Source organism: Aspergillus lentulus (assembly GCF_001445615.1).
Source record: "Aspergillus lentulus DNA, contig: Alt16, strain: IFM 54703, whole genome shotgun sequence".
Taxonomy (NCBI): domain Eukaryota; kingdom Fungi; phylum Ascomycota; class Eurotiomycetes; order Eurotiales; family Aspergillaceae; genus Aspergillus; species Aspergillus lentulus.
The window spans coordinates 243,607-260,312 of record NW_028322113.1 but is presented as its reverse complement, the minus strand read 5'-3'; the positions used below and the strand labels follow the sequence as shown (position 1 = coordinate 260,312).

Sequence of the window (16,706 nt, the reverse complement as noted above, 5' to 3'; positions counted from 1 at the left end):
CCCTCATCCAATTCGTTTGCCCCGTGTTGTCGTTCCTAATGCTTGAGCACGCCACGCCTTCAACTAGTCTAGGAACAGAAACAATGCAATGAGGGAAATTGATCGATTGAGCTACATTCCCGCTGGGACTGCCATACCACGCGGTTACCACAAGAATTATCGAAGGTTGTGCCAATATTTCCATGAGTCCGGCAGTCATAGTCTGGCGTCTACTGCTGCAGAAACGACCGGGATTCGGTTCCTTGGGGTATGGTTTGCATCGCTTAAGCTGAAGCCGAGGCGTCGATCAAGGAGTTGGTAGATAGTTATCCGGGTCGGACTTTTCTGAGTGACGTGGTAGGAATTACTGCTCCTCGATCGGATCCGGCTGGGACAGCTAGTCGTACTCGTTTTTATTGGATTTGTGGATACCACCGACTGCTGGGCATTTTCGTGAGGCATGTTCAGTCCCTGGTAGAATGCGAATAACCTCGTCTCACAGAACAGTCGAATTCGACTCAATAAAGATTACTCGGCACGCTGTTCAACCACGACATGTCCTGAAAATCAGGCATATCGAACCCTTCCAGCAATATTGCATTCATGCCTTCGCCAAGGGACATGTCGTTCGTGGAGTTGAAAGTGCTGGCTTGAGCATGGGTTGACGGCTCGTTCCGTGGCGGTCCTTCCGAAACGACCTTTTCGTAGAGGATCTCCAATGCTGCGACGCACCGTCGAGCTGATGAGCTGTAGCTGTGGTAGCTTCGCAATATTTCAAGGGCACAGTTCCAGGATCTGCTTATCGCTGGTTCCGTTACTTCTTCGAGGATAGCCGATCGGAGACGCCCGGCGATCAGCACAGTTGCTGCCGTGTAGACATCTTCTCTGTCAGTACATTCGCAATTGAAGACCTTAGCATGACTTACAGAGAATGTTGTACCACCATGCTGGAAGTGGACCGGCAGAGCCATCAGCAGGGATGTTGCTATGGATTAATTCAATGACCTCTTGTGCGACCTTGACACAGATGATGGAGCACTGCTGCGCAACTCGCTGGGGAAATGAATCATTCACTGAGGTAAGCGGATCTTGAGGTGTAATGTCGCGAGCAGTACAGTACTTTGACAAAATCGGTCTGAAAAGAAGCATCCGGACATGTAGAAATCTGGTGTGACCTGTCAGCTCGCATAGCACTTGGGTCGGAAAGGGGAACCTACCGAGCTCTCAACACCACACTCTGGTGGTAAAAAACCGCATCCACAGGCTTGGAGGATGTATCTCCTCGGAGATGGGGTGGTAAACTTTGAGTCCATTTGGTGAGAGCTCGATCGAGTTCGAATATCGTACGTTCGCCTTCATCCGATCCTTTGTTGAAGTAGAAATCGTAGATGTCTTCAGGGTTCTCTTCGGGAACAGGTTTGTAGAGACTGAGCAGAATATCGTTCAGGATCTCGTAGAGCTCAAGGGACTTTGCGTAAAAAGCCATGAGGGAAGGACGATCTGCGGGTTGTCTCACTTCACCACCCAGAGCTGCAGGAATATACTCTTCGTCCACCGTGGCCGGCAGCGGAACAGAGCCACAGGATGCCTTGGAGATCATAGCTGGTCGTCCGAATGTCATCGAGATAACTCTGTCCATAAGAACGCATCCATGCCAGATTTTCCGTGCTAGTTGCTGTTCTTGGAAGCTTGGTAGATGGGCAATGGTCTGCGGAAGATGCAGGCCGAGGCTTTGAGCGTTCCGAATCGCTAAACCAGTGACAATCCAGCATTGATGTGCCGAGTCGGTACTTTGCAGGTATTGAGCCATCAGCAGAAGGCATTGGATCAGAGCAGCAGAGCCACCGTGCCAGAGGTTGAAGTGTAGGAGGTCTTTTGCACGAGAGAAGAATGCATCTGCAGATGCTTCGCGCTCGTCACGCGCGATAAAATCTGCCAGTTGACAGGCCAAAGCAAAGATAACATTTAACGTGCACATGAGCATATTCTCGTCGGAGTCGAGCGTTTCTCCGGTCCAGAGCTTGCTATACTCCGCTCGCAAATGAATGCTATCTACCAGCGGATAGAGAGGAAACACGAAGCGCCAGTACACCTCCATAAGGCTATCGGCAGTCTTCCTTGGGGGAAGCACATAGTTGGATACTGTGGACGGTCTTTTGGTCCGATTGGATAGAGGACTCGATTGCGGCGCAGTTCCCAGTATAGACTCGGATGTGCGGCGGTCGGGTAAGTCCACCGTCTTTTCCACGGCTGTTTTGATCTGACGCATGAAACTGGTAGCACTCGAGCTGCCAAAGAATCCTTGTGTCTGGCGCTCTTCCTCCAGAGAACCCATCATCGCATTCACGCCATCGTCTCCTGCTTCAGCATCTAAAGGACGTTCCGAACGACGGCAAACTGCATTACTTGATTGTCCTCCGTTTCCCGCGGAGAAGCCATCCCTGCCATAAAGCCGGCGGAGAGGGACTGTTTGTGATGGACTGAGTTGTTCCGATGACTCAACTGAAGGTGATATCTGATCGAATAGCGATGTAGACTACTAACATGAATCTGTGCTCTATGAGACGACAAATCGAATGCTTACCTGAGTATAACCTGACGCCTGCGGCCCATCCTTGTTCTCCAGATGTCTGATTTTATTTTCCAAAGTAGCGATGTAGCTGCACCGTTGAAATCAACATCAGCTGGCAACCATCAACCAATCGATGCCTCAGGCAAAGACTCACTTGCGCACGGCTCTGCGTTTCTCCGGCTCACCAGTGTAAACACAGCGCGCATCCGATCGCTTCATACACGGCCCACAGACTAAGTTACCAAAGATGTGAGATGCAGTCGGCAAAGCGGTTCATATTCCGATGCAACGCTGACGCGGAAGTCGGGAGAAATCAGCGAGACCTACCGGGTTGGATGCCGTCGCACCGGACCTTCCGAGCGCGACATTCATCGCATGCGACCGCGACTTTGCGTCGTTTCGGAGGCTTTTCGGACGCTTCGTCTGGGCGTGGGTGTGGAGGAGATAAGCTGGTCATTTATATGATATGTATCATGCTGTGGTGATTATTGTGCAGGAATTGATGCATTTCTGGGTGGTGTGGGTAGAAGAAGTACTTCCCGCACTTCTGCGTGCTCGGGAGTTGGACTCGGGTGCGATCCCGGTTGCCTTAGGCAGACCGGCGTTTATTTCATTCTTCATCCATTACGTCGAAATTGAAGTTTGAATATAGTATCGATTTAATGATTTGATACTTGGTTTCATCGCGTACTCTCCATTGCAATAATTGTATATCCACTTGTAAATAGAGTTGGGTAGCTCTCGATATATATGTGTATATATATAAATATCCTTATGACGGCGAGCCGGTTCACCGGTGAAATGATCCAATAGTGCCACTAGATATATAAAACCAGTTGCTTTACAATAATAGTGGTCTGCATTAAAAGACAGGAGTGTGCCATAGTGATTCAAAGCAAATGTGTCGATATCTAGGACTTGGTGATTCATGGAGGTTTGTTAGGTACATTGTTCAGTCTTCTATATCTTACCATCGCCCAAGAACGTGATATTGGTTCAAAAGGCTTATTAGAGCGGAGCGGCGACCTAGCAATCCAAGGCGATCTAGAGACATAATTGCTTATGACGATGAGCTGCAGTTTAAGAAAAACTGGTTGATTGACTACCAAGAAAACAAGTGATGATTAAGAGTATGGCATATTCTCGATTATTAACACTCCACTAGTCCAATAGGACAGAATGCACTAAATGGATACAGTAACAGTCCAGATGAGATTCGACCATCAATCATCCGACCAAGAAGAGAAAATTTTATATCCGCCAGGAGCATGCAGCTGTACACCAAGTGCTATATGCAACCGTTGACCCCGAAGATATCGACCAAGGGCCCGGGAAAACGGCATCACTCGCGACTGGCTTAGTTGATGGAACCGAGAGCAACGCAGGCCGGCGTGGCAACGTTGATGAGACCGCCAGTCTAATACCGTGAGAAGAGTGCCAACTACGGAAGGACTGAAGGAACTTACAGCAACGGACTTGTTGTCCTGGCAGCAAGCAACGTTCTGCTGGCATTGCTTGTTGAGAAGGTCGCTGAGACCCAGCAGGCCTACGGAATGTTAGAGGCATAGATTTTCTCGACTTTTGATACGAATGCTTACCGGTGACAGAGATCTTCTGGCAGCCAGACAGGATACCAACACCCTCAGGGCCGCTGATGGCGTTGCCGAGAAGGCCGTTCAGGAGGCCGTAGTTGAAGGCGGTGGTGTCGCCAACCTTGGAGACATGGTTGCAGCAAGACAGAGTGGTGTGCTCACCGCACTTGTTCTGGGCCTGCTGCAGAGTGTACTTGTCGGCGCTGGCGAAGGTAGGGTGGACGGCACCTCCGTTGGGGAGAGCCAGAGCGGTGGCAGCGAGGAGAGAGGCAACAGCGAGGAACTTCATTTTGAGGATGGGTTGAAGGAATTTGCTTAAAAGCGTCGAAAAAGTGAAAGAAGGTTGATTGAGTGAATGGATGAATGGATGGATTGTTTGCGTTGAAGAAGCAGAACAGCAGGATTTGACTGCCCTTTTATACCTCTGTCAACCCTCTTTGGTGTTGTTGTTTTTGAAACAGACTCGTTGAACGATTCCTCTTTCGAGCACTCAACGCCACTGTTGGGCTCCTTGCTGGAACTCATTCAAGTCTCGATCATACTGAGGCTGGCTGAGACGAAGGCTCCAATAGTTCACATCCACAGATTCGCGCAGGAACCAATCCTGCAGCACTCTGGCCACCGCACAGTGCTTCGTGTAGCCCAGTTTGATAGCCATCAACAATAAATGCCCCACCGATGCAATCATCCTGGAATTGAGTTTGGCGTACAAACTCTCGGACCTGCAGGGTGTCAGGGGCTCATTCGGGGTCCCCAAATGTGATATATGATATATCACATGTAGATCTCCGCATACTGCAGCCCCAACACCCACTGCAGCCTGAATGTCAACAGACTGTGCATAATTAGTGGATTTCGTGCCTTGGAACTTCTTGTGTTTTTTTGCTCGTTTCATAAGACCTGCTTGTCCGGAATTGAAGCCAAGTAGGGCCAGGCAAGCCATGTGCTTGGTGTGGCCCCTGCATTCAATAGTTTGGTATATCCCTTGCTCCCTCTGGAGAGCTAATTTTGGCTCTTCAAGTAAATCTCGATACTATGCTGCCTAAGCTTTCAGTCCTTGCTTTGTTTCTAGTTTGTATGTTTCGAGTTCATTATAGCTCGTGCATGCGGAAATTACATCGTAGAATAGTCTCTAAGAGGTTGCAAAATAGTAAAATGAGGACTGTCTCGAGGTCACCGACGTACACTGCAAAGCGAGGAACAGTGTCCCTGCTTGTCCCATAGAAAAAGCAATAATCTTGGCTTGGATTAGTGGTACGCCAACTCATCATAAAGAACGTCCTGGACGTCAGAGTGTTGACAGGTCCGCTTCTTACCTATTTAGCTTCATGATCGGCAATCCTCACCGTCTTGACCAGTCTTATCTCGGCGTCTTTTTGTAATTCTGTCCGTACTCCCGTGTTTGACTCTGCAGTCTACTCTATATGACGAGGCTCAAAGAGTCCATGATGGCGAGATGCTCAGTTTGACTTCAGATTGGCAACCCTTTACCTCACTTCCCGAGCCAAAGATTAAGATGGAGTTGGTCTCTAGGGAGGATCCGAAGTTAGTGCTAGGAAGAACCTTGGAAGAGAAAAGAACCCCAGACGTGTGAACTCTGTTTCTCAGGATCGACAGCGCTAGGTTCGGTTGCCTGGCTGCCATACCCTCAGGCCTCAATGGTGTCGCCTCCAGGATCTAGCTAAAATGAGCTGCGACAGGGGTTTTATTACTAGATGAACTCATGCACTGGGCTAATGAAGAAGATCATTTCTAGCTGGTGGAAATGATAGTGCAGCAGATGTCCAACCTCTATCATTTCCCTTGCTCGGTCACCGCAACAGAGCACAGATCACAGCAAAGCAAAAAGTACGAACTGTATTCAGTGCCATAGCCTTCAGGAAATATGATCAATTGTCTGACTCGAAGTAATGCAAGGTCATTAGGATGAGGTTCTTACCGCTTACTGCTGATCGCCCAGACAGCCACCCAGCAGGAATCAAGGACGGTCGTACACATGACCTCTGGCACTCTGATTTGTCTCCTTGTCTGACAATCTCAATACGTCCAATTCCTCCAGACGTATCCGTGCCTGCTTCTACATCGTAGGTAGTCTATTTCGAGATTTGTTACAGCGTCAAATGACTGGTTAGGACAACGACCAGCTCATACGAGCGATCATCTTCAGAAGTTGGCGCTTCATAGACGCACAATGCTGAGCCTGATAGAAACGAAGCTTTCTTTTTTAAGGGGTGATTGTCGAGGCAATGCAATCCGTTGAACAGACGCCTCAATGGCATGAGTCAAGGCCAGGTGAACAAAAGTCCAACGCATCCGGATTTGTTTGCCTCTGCCATGACTCGAATGAGTCTGCCTATCTAGGAGAAGGCAATGGAGATCAGCATACCCCGTACATACAGTTTCTGCTCACATACACCTCTCATTACTATTAGTCTTTTGTGCTTCACTTCATTGAACTATTATTCACCGACTCCACCATCACCACTCTCCTACAGCTACGTAGTAAAAGCTCCGGGCTTATTACCTCCACCGACAACAGGACTCTCCCCTTCCGCTTCCACTACATTGCGACCTGAGAGCTCATGCCTTGTCAGCGGTCCATCGGCTGCTTTCTCCTGCACCTGGCCTCGGGAGATAATCCCCAGACCGCTGAAGGGGAACGGCCGCCTCGAAACCAATCGCCTTCGCCATCTGACGAGGAGAACGGCCAAGGAACCAAACACCACTACCGATCCCACACCTACACCAATCCCAATTCCTACTTTCACGCCTGTTGATAGGGAGGAATCGCGTGGCTGCGATGCAGATGCAGATATCGCCGTTGTAGGCACAGAGGCCGCTGTCGTGGCCGGAGAAGCGCTCGAGGGAGATGCCGTACTAACAGAGGTAGACGCCACCGACGAAGTTGGCGCCAAAAGCCCCACCGCCAGCATCGGCGCAAGTATGATCGCCTCTGAAGTCCCACAACACGCAGTGTTATTCTGCCCACAGCACCAGGTCCTCGAGCCCGGGGAATTCTCGCACGGCGTGAGCGGGACAGTATGCCCCGGATATACCTAACCAATAGCCATTAGTTATGCTGCTCCTATGGATCCGCAAGGAGATAAATACCTCGCCCTGAGTGCAGACGTTCAAGCATCCGTTCGTCGACCAGTCCGTGCTGGTGCACAGAGTCCGCCAGTACGTGTAGACCATCTGGCCTGTACTCATCTTTTGCACGATATTCTGGCACAGGCCGTTCTCCAGACAGATGTCCGCCGTGTAACCCTTGGAGTCTGGCCCGCCCGGGGAATTAGGGCGGTCGAGTGCGCAGCACATGCCGTTGACGCCTTGGACTCTGTTGCATTGTTGGTAGTTGTCGTCGGCGGTGCCGTTGGGGTAGTAGCAGGTCGAGAAGACGGGGGCAATCACCAGAGAGAAGAGGGAAAGGGGGATTAATCTCTTGGATGGTCTCATGATGACGCGTTATGATTTTGATGATGGAGCGCATAACAAGGATGACGGGAGGATCGACGCGTCCGTGGTTATCTATAAGGTGTTGTCTTGTCCGACAAGCTGGATCTTGTGACTGTGAGACTTCTGTGTAACCAGTTGGTCAAGGATCACCATAAACCGGACAAGTCCGTCGGTATGTACTCAACCTCGTAGTCCAGTCTATACTTAAGAACGCCTGATCTAAGAAGGTTGAGGATTTTGTCTGCTACTCAATCATCATAAAGTCATTCCTGTTGTGCCGCAACATTTGATGTTGGTTGGTCGGGTTTCTGGTGTGCAAGGCTGACTTTGTAGTACCATGCTTCAGTATCAGCTGAAATGTTGATGACCGACCTTCCCGGTGGTCAAACGTCTCATACCTAGGCTCATATTCAAGCCTCTTGAGTGATTGCTTATCCGTCCTCTAACTACTTAGAGATGATCGACGCGGACCGCCGAATGAGTAGGGTCCAACCAGAAGAAGGTTCGCTGTTCAGCTTGTCAGATTTCCTAAGGTTGTGTTTGCTTACTGCATACGCCAGCAGTGATTCGCTTTGGTAGTTGCCGACTTTCCGTGGCTGCTGGATAAGCGACGATTCAATCCTCGAATATCTCTCATAGTCTCAGTTGCGTTTCTTGCGAAATCGGCATGTTCCAGAGATGTTCAAGGTTCAAGAACACCTAATCCGCATATGCAATATAATGTATCCTGCCACACAATATATTGCCAAGTTTAACTGAAGGTATCATGAGTTACCAATCAAAAGCCTCCTCCACGTATTGAATTGATCGACATCCCCGCCGCATAGCCTGATGCACAGCCGCGCGGGCCTGATCAGCCATCCCCGAAGGCCCGCAAACCAACACCAACACAGACGAACTACTAAGCCTCGCTTCTTCCGCATGAGCTGTAATTATTGCCTGTAAGTCTGGTCGTCCGCACACAAATTCCACCCCATTCATAATCTCAGCCTGAGACATAGACTCAGAAGTAACATAAAACGAGACACGGAAGTCCTCCCTGAGCAGAGCCTGCTTTAACTCTCTCCCCGCAATATCGCGGATTAGCGCTGGCTGCCGAGCGGTCCAGACGAGATGGATGTCCTGTGTCGTGGTCTGACCGGCCGAAGAGCGGATGGTGTGATCGTGGATGTATGGTACCGCGGCGGCGATCCCGGTCCCGCCTGCGATCAGTAGGACGGATTCATACTTCCAAAGCGGACATTGCTCGCCGTATGGTCCTTCAATGAGAATGTTTGGCCGGATTGTCCGAGTTGACGATTGCAAGCATTGATCGCGGAGATGGCGAGTCCATCCGTCATAGGGTCGGATCCAGAATTGCAGTGCGAGTTTGCGCTGTGGCGGGTCGGCTGAAGTATCGATTGAGCCATAGTCTGAGCCAGAACTGGGAGTGTCAGGCAGAAGAGGAATTTCCGTGACATCAATGGTCGAGCCACTTTTTAGACCACGGCATTGAGTTGAAGGTGCGCGATCTGCATATGACCACGACCCCAGCGTGAACGGGTGACTTTCCCACCCCGTAATCCGGAAGGGTTGGTAAAGAAAGTAGTATTGTCCTGGAGCGGGCTGCAGACCTGAACCAGGGATCAGCTCCAGGCTAATGATATCAGCAGCCTTGTCATATGTTGCGACACATTCTGTACATAGGAAACGGCTGTAGGAACCGAGTCGGATATGCAAGTTGCAGTAAACTATCCGCATCAAGCGCAAGACCCGATCGGATATCCAGATCACAACGGTCGGCCAAAGATAGAACCAATATTCGTGGTCCTCGAATATGATGACGTGACTACAGGCTGTTAGAGACGGTCTCTCCGAGGAAGATGCACTCACTAGAAGCAACCGACAAGAGCGACAACTGAGAAGAGAACATGAAGGACGAGGAAGGTCTCATACGTCCTTCGTCGAAACCAGTCCACCGCAAATGGGAAGGCCAATATCATGGCGAGCATAGCCTGTGCGTAATCAGACTGCAGACCCAATTGATTCCTAGAAGAAATGGACTAGCTCACCAGTGTCCCCCATAAAAGATAGGGCTTTTGCATTTTCTTCCAGGCATTTCCCGCTGAAGAAACCATAAGTGGTGGCACGCAAGTGTAGAGGACAACCCACCTTGAACGAACAAAACAATATACAATATTGTATGCACAACTGCCTGAAGAGTCGCTATCCACGCCACATGGCGATGGAAAACGTTGAAAGTTGAATAGCTCCATCCGGTAGCCCAGAGAAATATGTTATTCCGCCCTGCGAACAACCATAAAAGAGGTATATTGGCAAAGGAGAGGATTCCCGTGCGGTCTGCAACATACCGCAGGAGCTGTGCCGATATTTCGGGCCAGCTGTAGCAGTCAGCATCTGCAGTTCAACACCATTAGCGCGCTTACTATATATTGTCCGAAAAGGTTCGATAACCGATGAGGCAAAGCACGATGCTCAGAATCCAGAAAAGCAAGACGACGATCGCATGGATGCGGCCTGGAAATGTCCACCAAAGAAGCTGACGTCTGCTCGATGCGAGGGGAGCAGGAATAATCAAATTGGTTTGTATCCAGTCATATATCAACAGTGCCGGGGTAAGAAAAGGTAGTGTTCGCGCTCGCTTTGAACAAATCGCATGGAGAGCCAGTTTGTGTAGAGCTCCAACTGCGATCACAACGGCCCAATACGCATATCCCAGGTATCTAGCCCGTCAGCTCTACCTTGATGTTCCATTGAATTAATGACTCACCCAAATGCATAATGCGACCAAAGCTCAAATTGCCAGGCATCCTGTTTTGGTAAGTATGGTATACCTTCTCAAATAGGCTGACATACTCACAATTGTTCGGAAGACACGACTGTAGTACAATTCCGAGATCAAAATAGGAGCGGCAACATTTTCCTTCTTTGGCAACTGTCGAAACTCAACGGTCCGCATCCGACTGATCGCTTCATCCGTCAGATTCGCGGCAAACTCCTCACGAGGAATTAAGTTTACACCGGCGTATTCTCGACATTGGGCCTCAAGCAGTGCGAAGCCTGTTTCTCTTTCCGCATATGAGCAATACAGGGCAGAGGATGCGTAGATCGATAGCACGCGTAGCCGATTTTGGCATCGTGGCGCCCACAGGCCTTTATTCGGGTGGCCTGAGAAAGAAATATAGTCGTATGCTGTGTATACAGCTGTTACACAGCGTTCATTTGGCGGAAGGATCTGTGATAGAGCACGTTGTATGTGCGATAAGATTATCAAGCAGTTGAAGAACAACATGGCTGGCCATGAGGAAGGATGGAAGGGAGGGAAGAAATGGAAGTCGGCGACAGTATGGGATCAGGTCGGAATCGGAAGGCAGAGCTGACCCACTCGAAGAATTGAGATAGTGGTGTCAGTCTCGAGAACGGGGTTGCACAGGGTTATCTCGACTCTTAAGAACAATATTAGCGTCAAATATTGTAGGAAGACATGGCGGGACACATGGATGCACACATCTTGATGAAGATATCCCAGGGTCCCCAAATTGATGGGATTTATCTAATCTGATCATCAAGATCAGATAATGAGGTGACTCGATATGATTGGGTGGCTGTTTCCAATTTTGCGTCAACTTCGGGGAGGATCGGGTGGTGCCTTAGGTTCCCATTCTGAGTCGCGTCACGTGTCATTGATCCATAGCATCTCCATAACTGCCTGTAGCTTTAGGAACATTCCTGCAAATATTATTGTAGAATTTAGTTGTATATCGAAAGGAAGGAGCCACGTATTATTGCCCTCCTGTTCACGAAGGAAAAAAAGTAACGGAAGGTTTTCTGCTTGAGTACTATCTATCTTCCTCTTTGTTGACACGACACGACGCGGCGCGGGACCCCACATATCGTTCTAGCGTCTGGGATCCATCCACCGAATTCATTACATCCTTTCAGAGAAGAGCACTCTCTGTTTTCTTACTTTTAACGGACGTTCCATCTATTTGCATTATTTATCACAGATACCTATCGCCTGCATAGTGCAGTCAGCCTGAGAGGGAATCATGTTGTGCAGGTAACACAACAGGGCATTCTCGGCGAATGGATTTTCAGGTCGAATACGAGCCTCCATCCATAGGCAGTTAATCGACTGGACAAGCCAAGAAATAGGCGTCAGGCTAAAAAGACTAATCTCGCTGTCTGTCAATGATTCCCTTTCAAAAGTCCTTGACATTTTGTCTTTCTGGTTCTGTACCACATTCGGTAGTACGGACTACGGAGTAATGCCATGGTTCCCACCAGCCGGACAATCGACGCAGGATGGCTGGCGCTTCGACATCGTCAGCCTCCTCGCCATCATTGGTGAATCGACGCTTGAGCGACACGTGCAGGTCATCACCGCCTCTTCGTATGCCTGGCTCCCGCGCCTCCTCCCAGCCCCGCAGACCGTACTCAAGACTGAGCGACCGGCTCGACTCCCCTCCATCAAGGACGTCGTCATCACAGGCGTCTATTCCGGACTACACCTCACAGAACTGAATTTCTTCGCCGATGTGATTCACGATGTCGCAACGCTGCAGCAGTACGAGTTCCGCGTGTACGACATCCACTACGCACAGAAGGAGTCGAAGGAGGCGGAGGAGCTGCGGTCCCGACCGCGAGTCTTGACCGAGGGAGTCGCAGAACCAGTCTACATCCCCGTGAAGAGATTCTGCGCTCTCAACGTCGTAAACTGGATCTCGGTGGTCATGACCATTGGTCTGTTCCTCTGGGCTGGTCTCATCCACGATGGGCTCGCAATGATCGCGCTCGTAACCATGTCGCTGTCGACCAGTCTGGCCTGTCTTTCCTCAGAATGGTACCCCGTCCTCTCGCACCGGCCAACCGACGCCAAGGTTCCGCGGGGTGATATTGTAATCGCGACGCGGCACGGGGCGTTTGTGGTCGTCCGGTGCGAGGAGGAGATCACGCGGGAGCTGTACGGGGGCACGGAGACGTGCCGGTATGTGTTTGGCGATACATGGCATCGGGTGCTGCTGGGGACCAGCACGGTCCTGCTCATGGCCTCTGTGATTCTGTTCAACAACTGTGGCTGGACGATGCAGGCGGCCATCGGTAGCGCGTATGTCATTCTGAATATCTTGTACTGGGCGGTGCCGTTGATGATGCACCGTAAGTCGACGTGGGATATGAGCCGGTATGAGATCAAGAGGGCTGCACCCAAGGCGCGACCGACGAAGCGAATGCCAAGTTATACGGAGACGCTGTGGTATGCTATCCGTGAGACTGGACGGATAGAGTGGGTTCAAAATAGCAAGCTCGCGCCGTCGACAGATGCCTGGCGAAAATGGCTGCAGGAGGCTCTGAGCAACTGTTACGACGGGTCCACGTGGGATCCGGTCGATGCCAAAGATCGCTTCATGCGGGAGGCCGCAGAGGGTATACCACCGGCGACAAAATCAGGATGACACTATGAGTACGACTTCACGAATATTGTATTGTCTCTATCAGATACATCATAACCCTACGTTCCTCTGCATGCCGTAATCATAAGTTCTCGTAATCGTACAGTGTCATCATGTCATAAACGTGGATCAATAATATCACTCGAGGCCATCCACGGCAGCTTGACATTATCCAGGATGGACGGCTTGTCACAGAATCTGTCGCTTTTGATCACATCCTGGACAAACGACAGGTCGCGATCTTGAATTCCGTCTGCACCAGGCCGTGGACTGTCGAACACACGCGCCAGAAACCGCAGAAATGCAGACAACGCAGCAACGATGCAACTATGCTCTTTGTTGTGGACACCGCGCATAACCTCGGCCAGCAGACCTGGCGCATAGTACGGAACAATCGCCACCCCGTCGCCAATGCCATCTACACTGAGCCCGTCAACCAGTCGGCGTCTGTTAGACTCTGGTAAAAGCTGAAAAGCTGCCTGGAATATCTCAGCCGAGTCTAGGCTATCGCCTCGGCCCATGCAGAGCAGCCGCAGTAACGTTCGCTCCTCGGCATTCTCAACAGAAAGCAGCGCAAATCCCTTCTCATGAAGAAGTTCCGCCCGGTCCATCAGGATCCGGTCGTAGCATGCGCGCTCAGTCGGAATGTTTCTTCGAATAAACTCTCCGACGACTTCAATGGTGCGTAGATAAGCCCGGCAGACTGACTCGGTCATCATCGCGCAACCCCTGGCATCGCGATGGGCACCCGCGCCAGCGACATCGAGCAGCGTCACCATCGCTCGCATGTCGTAGCCACGTTCACCCTTGTCTATCGACCGTAGCACAGAGAGACTCGCCGGCGCGCACTCGCCCTGCACCAACTGCGAGAGATTAAGCTTGCTTCCGATCTGCAGGCTCTGCATGATCGCTTCCCTGCCGCGGTGGAAAACACCAGCCAGCGCCGGGATGCGATCTGCTCGCGCAGCATGATAGACTACCTCAGAATGGTTTGCTTCAGCATCAGCCTCGTCGGCCAGGGCCAGATTAGAGTCTTTGCCGATATCGTCGATGACGATCGCTACCAGTAACGCGTAGATGTCGTCTGGGTTGTGCAGATTCCGGGTGATCGTCTCCCGCATGCGCCTGAACGTCTCCGGTGTTAATTTCCCTTCTGATTGACTGCGTGTGAAAGACTCGTAGTCGTCTGCCAGAATCCACTTGAGCGCCAGCATGCTGATCAGGGTGCGGTTGACCTCTGCGAATTCTGCGCCGTAGATCAGCGCGGATGGTGTTTTCCTATCCAAGCAGCCGAGAGGTGTGCTGGCGCCGGATTCAACCGTAGCACTAGCATTTCGGAGATGAGAGAGCTCTGTTGGGAATGAAGATGCGAAAAGATGAATGGCCTCGGTGTCTGACAAAGTTGGAACTCTGTCCCGCGCGATGACGTCCCGTAGCGCCGGCATTTGTGGGCGAGAAGCAGATTCAGGACACCAGAGAAATCGTAAGGTTGACGAGACAAACGCTTTTATTCTTCTTAGCATTTCTGAATATGTAACCGAATATATCGGAATCGGATCATGACGTTTTAAGCAAGAGTTGACCGTACCAAAGAATGCCTCGGGCTGCACAGCCGCAATGCCTGATCACCAGCCACTCTGGGTCTGAGCCTCTTTAATATGTCGACTCCGTATTTCAGGGGCGCTTAGGTTTTGGATCTCAGCCTCCTTCTCTTCCATAGACGGTGAGAATTCATGTTGAGAATAATGAGGAGAGGCTCGGTTGGGTTGTTTGGGCAGCGAAAGCCAATGGATGCGGGAGAAATATATTTCGGCGGGGCGACATACTACCAATATAGTACATGTTCACCGTCGCTGGGCTAAGTGCGATTTCATTTTCATGATCTTGTAATCTGTAAGGCTAACTCAGACGCTCTAATGACTCCAGCATCAGTTCTTTGCAAATGTCGTCTATTCTTTTTGTAATGCACCGAAGGCGTTGGTTGCATGGCAGGCCGTAGGATGACCACTGAGTTAACAGAATGCCCAAATCCTGCAACCGAGTCAGTAAAAGAAGTGAATATTTAGACATCATCTTTGCAGACATTTCTCAAAGGTTTGTTTACCAAAGCGTAGTATCATTTGTAGCATCGTAGATTTCGTACTTGGGTTTCCTCCTGTAAATAACTCCATCACATTCTACCCTCCCATATCACGAGCAAACGTTCCCTTCATTTCCCTCAAAATGGCCGACCACTTCAACTTCGGCGGAGTCCGTGTGGATTTCAATGTCAATATTATCATGATTGCTATATTTCTCTGTGTTTTGGTGACGATCATTTCGAGATCCCCGGTTCTAGTCCAGCTCGTCCGCAATAGACATGGGTTAGTTTCCAATGCTAAATACTTCGGCTGCATCTAGAGACAAGGAAAGTCACTAACTAATGCTCATTATAGCGAAACCTGTGTCTGTCCCGTCGTCAACCACTTCCACTTCCACTACTACTACGACCATGACCACGACCACCACCTCCGCCACAGGGAGGTCCGGCGCTAAGGGCCTGGGGGCCAGCTTCCAAAAGGTCAAATAGAACTGAATTTGCATTCATGTACTGTTAGATGAATAAGAACTCAGAATAATTAATCAGAGGATTTCAGACAAAATATGATCTCCGTATCTTAGTTTGATGCCAAAGCCTGCGTCTCGGACGCTCTTTAGCGTCAGTACGAAAGCAAATTGTAATGATAATTTCTCACCGATACTATAGCTACCCATCCAGGCAGCTCTGGAAGTGTGGACATACCGGTAGCGGATATTGGATTGTGCCCCTGCTTGTTGCTGTGATCCTGGGAATGATAACACTCCCCAGACTCGTAAGTTTCCTAATTCCTGCCAGAATGAAAGCGTCCAGCTTGGATTCTTAATATAGTGAATGTAGAGATATCCACGTCATCACTATCCCAGTGGATTGGCTAGCAAAGTCGGCAAGGCAATGAATTCTTGTTACTTCATTTTTAGTGAATATGTAGTGTGGTTCCCTGGAAAACTGCTCATAGCATTATAAATTATCATACTTAGTTTTCCTTCTGTAAACAACTCCAATCACCTCAATCCATCTGACATTATCACAGCCTAAGTCAAATTGACCCTACTATACGATCGAATTCTCTTTAATACAAGCCAATCGATTCAGAATGACTACCTCCCCAGACGTCTGGCTTGTATTTGACGCCACCATCTTTGCAGTTGGTATATGCGGCTGTGTTCTACTCCTCGCTGTCACGAGATCACCACTTCTCATGGAGATTATCCGCCATAGGCGCCTGTAAGTGTTACTGAGGACTTTGGCTGTCTACCAAACGAGAACAATTACTAATTCATGTTTATTATAGTGGTCGTTTGCGAATCTGCCCCCGTTGCGGTGGCCGCACCAACTCCCACGAGGGACATGATGATAACGCTGGGGAGGACAAACAGGAATAAGCCTTCAATGGCATACTGTACCTTACACTAGGCCTTCCCTATATATGATGCAGGTACTTCCGTCTTGTTCACGTAGTGTCTTATAAGGTAGAGTAACGAGAACGTGACAACAGTCCAATCAGATGATCAAAGGGAAACTCAAGTCGATAATCTACAATACTAAGGTATGAGCAATCCCATAAACCCCACGGTACA

General features: G+C 49.9%; 7 protein-coding genes across 7 annotated transcripts; 2 read left to right on the top strand and 5 right to left on the bottom strand.

Moving 5' to 3' along the window:
• Nucleotides 1-497: 497 nt before the first annotated feature.
• On the bottom strand, nt 498-3,008 carry ALT_7572 (transcription factor domain-containing protein; the record flags this gene model as incomplete). Its single annotated transcript, XM_089600288.1, has 6 exons — nt 498-859; nt 906-1,144; nt 1,197-2,494; nt 2,564-2,639; nt 2,706-2,784; nt 2,879-3,008. The coding sequence occupies 6 exons, from the start codon at nt 3,006-3,008 to the stop codon at nt 498-500; spliced, it is 2,184 nt and encodes a 727-aa protein (XP_089455181.1).
• A 900-nt stretch (nt 3,009-3,908) lies between these two features.
• ALT_7571 (hydrophobin family protein) lies at nt 3,909-4,432 on the bottom strand (the record flags this gene model as incomplete). Its single annotated transcript, XM_033557505.1, has 3 exons — nt 3,909-3,968; nt 4,018-4,097; nt 4,150-4,432. 3 exons carry the CDS (start codon nt 4,430-4,432, stop codon nt 3,909-3,911), a joined length of 423 nt encoding a protein of 140 aa, XP_033413396.1.
• A 2,206-nt stretch (nt 4,433-6,638) lies between these two features.
• On the bottom strand, nt 6,639-7,599 carry ALT_7570 (uncharacterized protein; the record flags this gene model as incomplete). The annotated part of the gene is made up of 2 exons (XM_033557506.2): nt 6,639-7,199; nt 7,255-7,599. The coding sequence occupies 2 exons, from the start codon at nt 7,597-7,599 to the stop codon at nt 6,639-6,641; spliced, it is 906 nt and encodes a 301-aa protein (XP_033413397.2).
• A 771-nt stretch (nt 7,600-8,370) lies between these two features.
• ALT_7569 (ferric reductase family protein) lies at nt 8,371-9,716 on the bottom strand (the record flags this gene model as incomplete). Its single annotated transcript, XM_033557507.2, has 3 exons — nt 8,371-9,427; nt 9,472-9,593; nt 9,651-9,716. 3 exons carry the CDS (start codon nt 9,714-9,716, stop codon nt 8,371-8,373), a joined length of 1,245 nt encoding a protein of 414 aa, XP_033413398.2.
• Nucleotides 9,717-11,867: 2,151 nt separating this feature from the next.
• ALT_7568 (uncharacterized protein) lies at nt 11,868-13,052 on the top strand (the record flags this gene model as incomplete). Its single annotated transcript, XM_033557508.2, has 1 exon — nt 11,868-13,052. The coding sequence occupies one exon, from the start codon at nt 11,868-11,870 to the stop codon at nt 13,050-13,052; it is 1,185 nt and encodes a 394-aa protein (XP_033413399.2).
• A 113-nt stretch (nt 13,053-13,165) lies between these two features.
• On the bottom strand, nt 13,166-14,494 carry ALT_7567 (uncharacterized protein; the record flags this gene model as incomplete). The annotated part of the gene is made up of 1 exon (XM_033557509.2): nt 13,166-14,494. The coding sequence occupies one exon, from the start codon at nt 14,492-14,494 to the stop codon at nt 13,166-13,168; it is 1,329 nt and encodes a 442-aa protein (XP_033413400.2).
• Nucleotides 14,495-15,272: 778 nt separating this feature from the next.
• On the top strand, nt 15,273-15,584 carry ALT_7566 (uncharacterized protein; the record flags this gene model as incomplete). The annotated part of the gene is made up of 2 exons (XM_033557510.2): nt 15,273-15,412; nt 15,485-15,584. The coding sequence occupies 2 exons, from the start codon at nt 15,273-15,275 to the stop codon at nt 15,582-15,584; spliced, it is 240 nt and encodes a 79-aa protein (XP_033413401.2).
• Between the last annotated feature and the right edge of the window lie 1,122 nt (nt 15,585-16,706).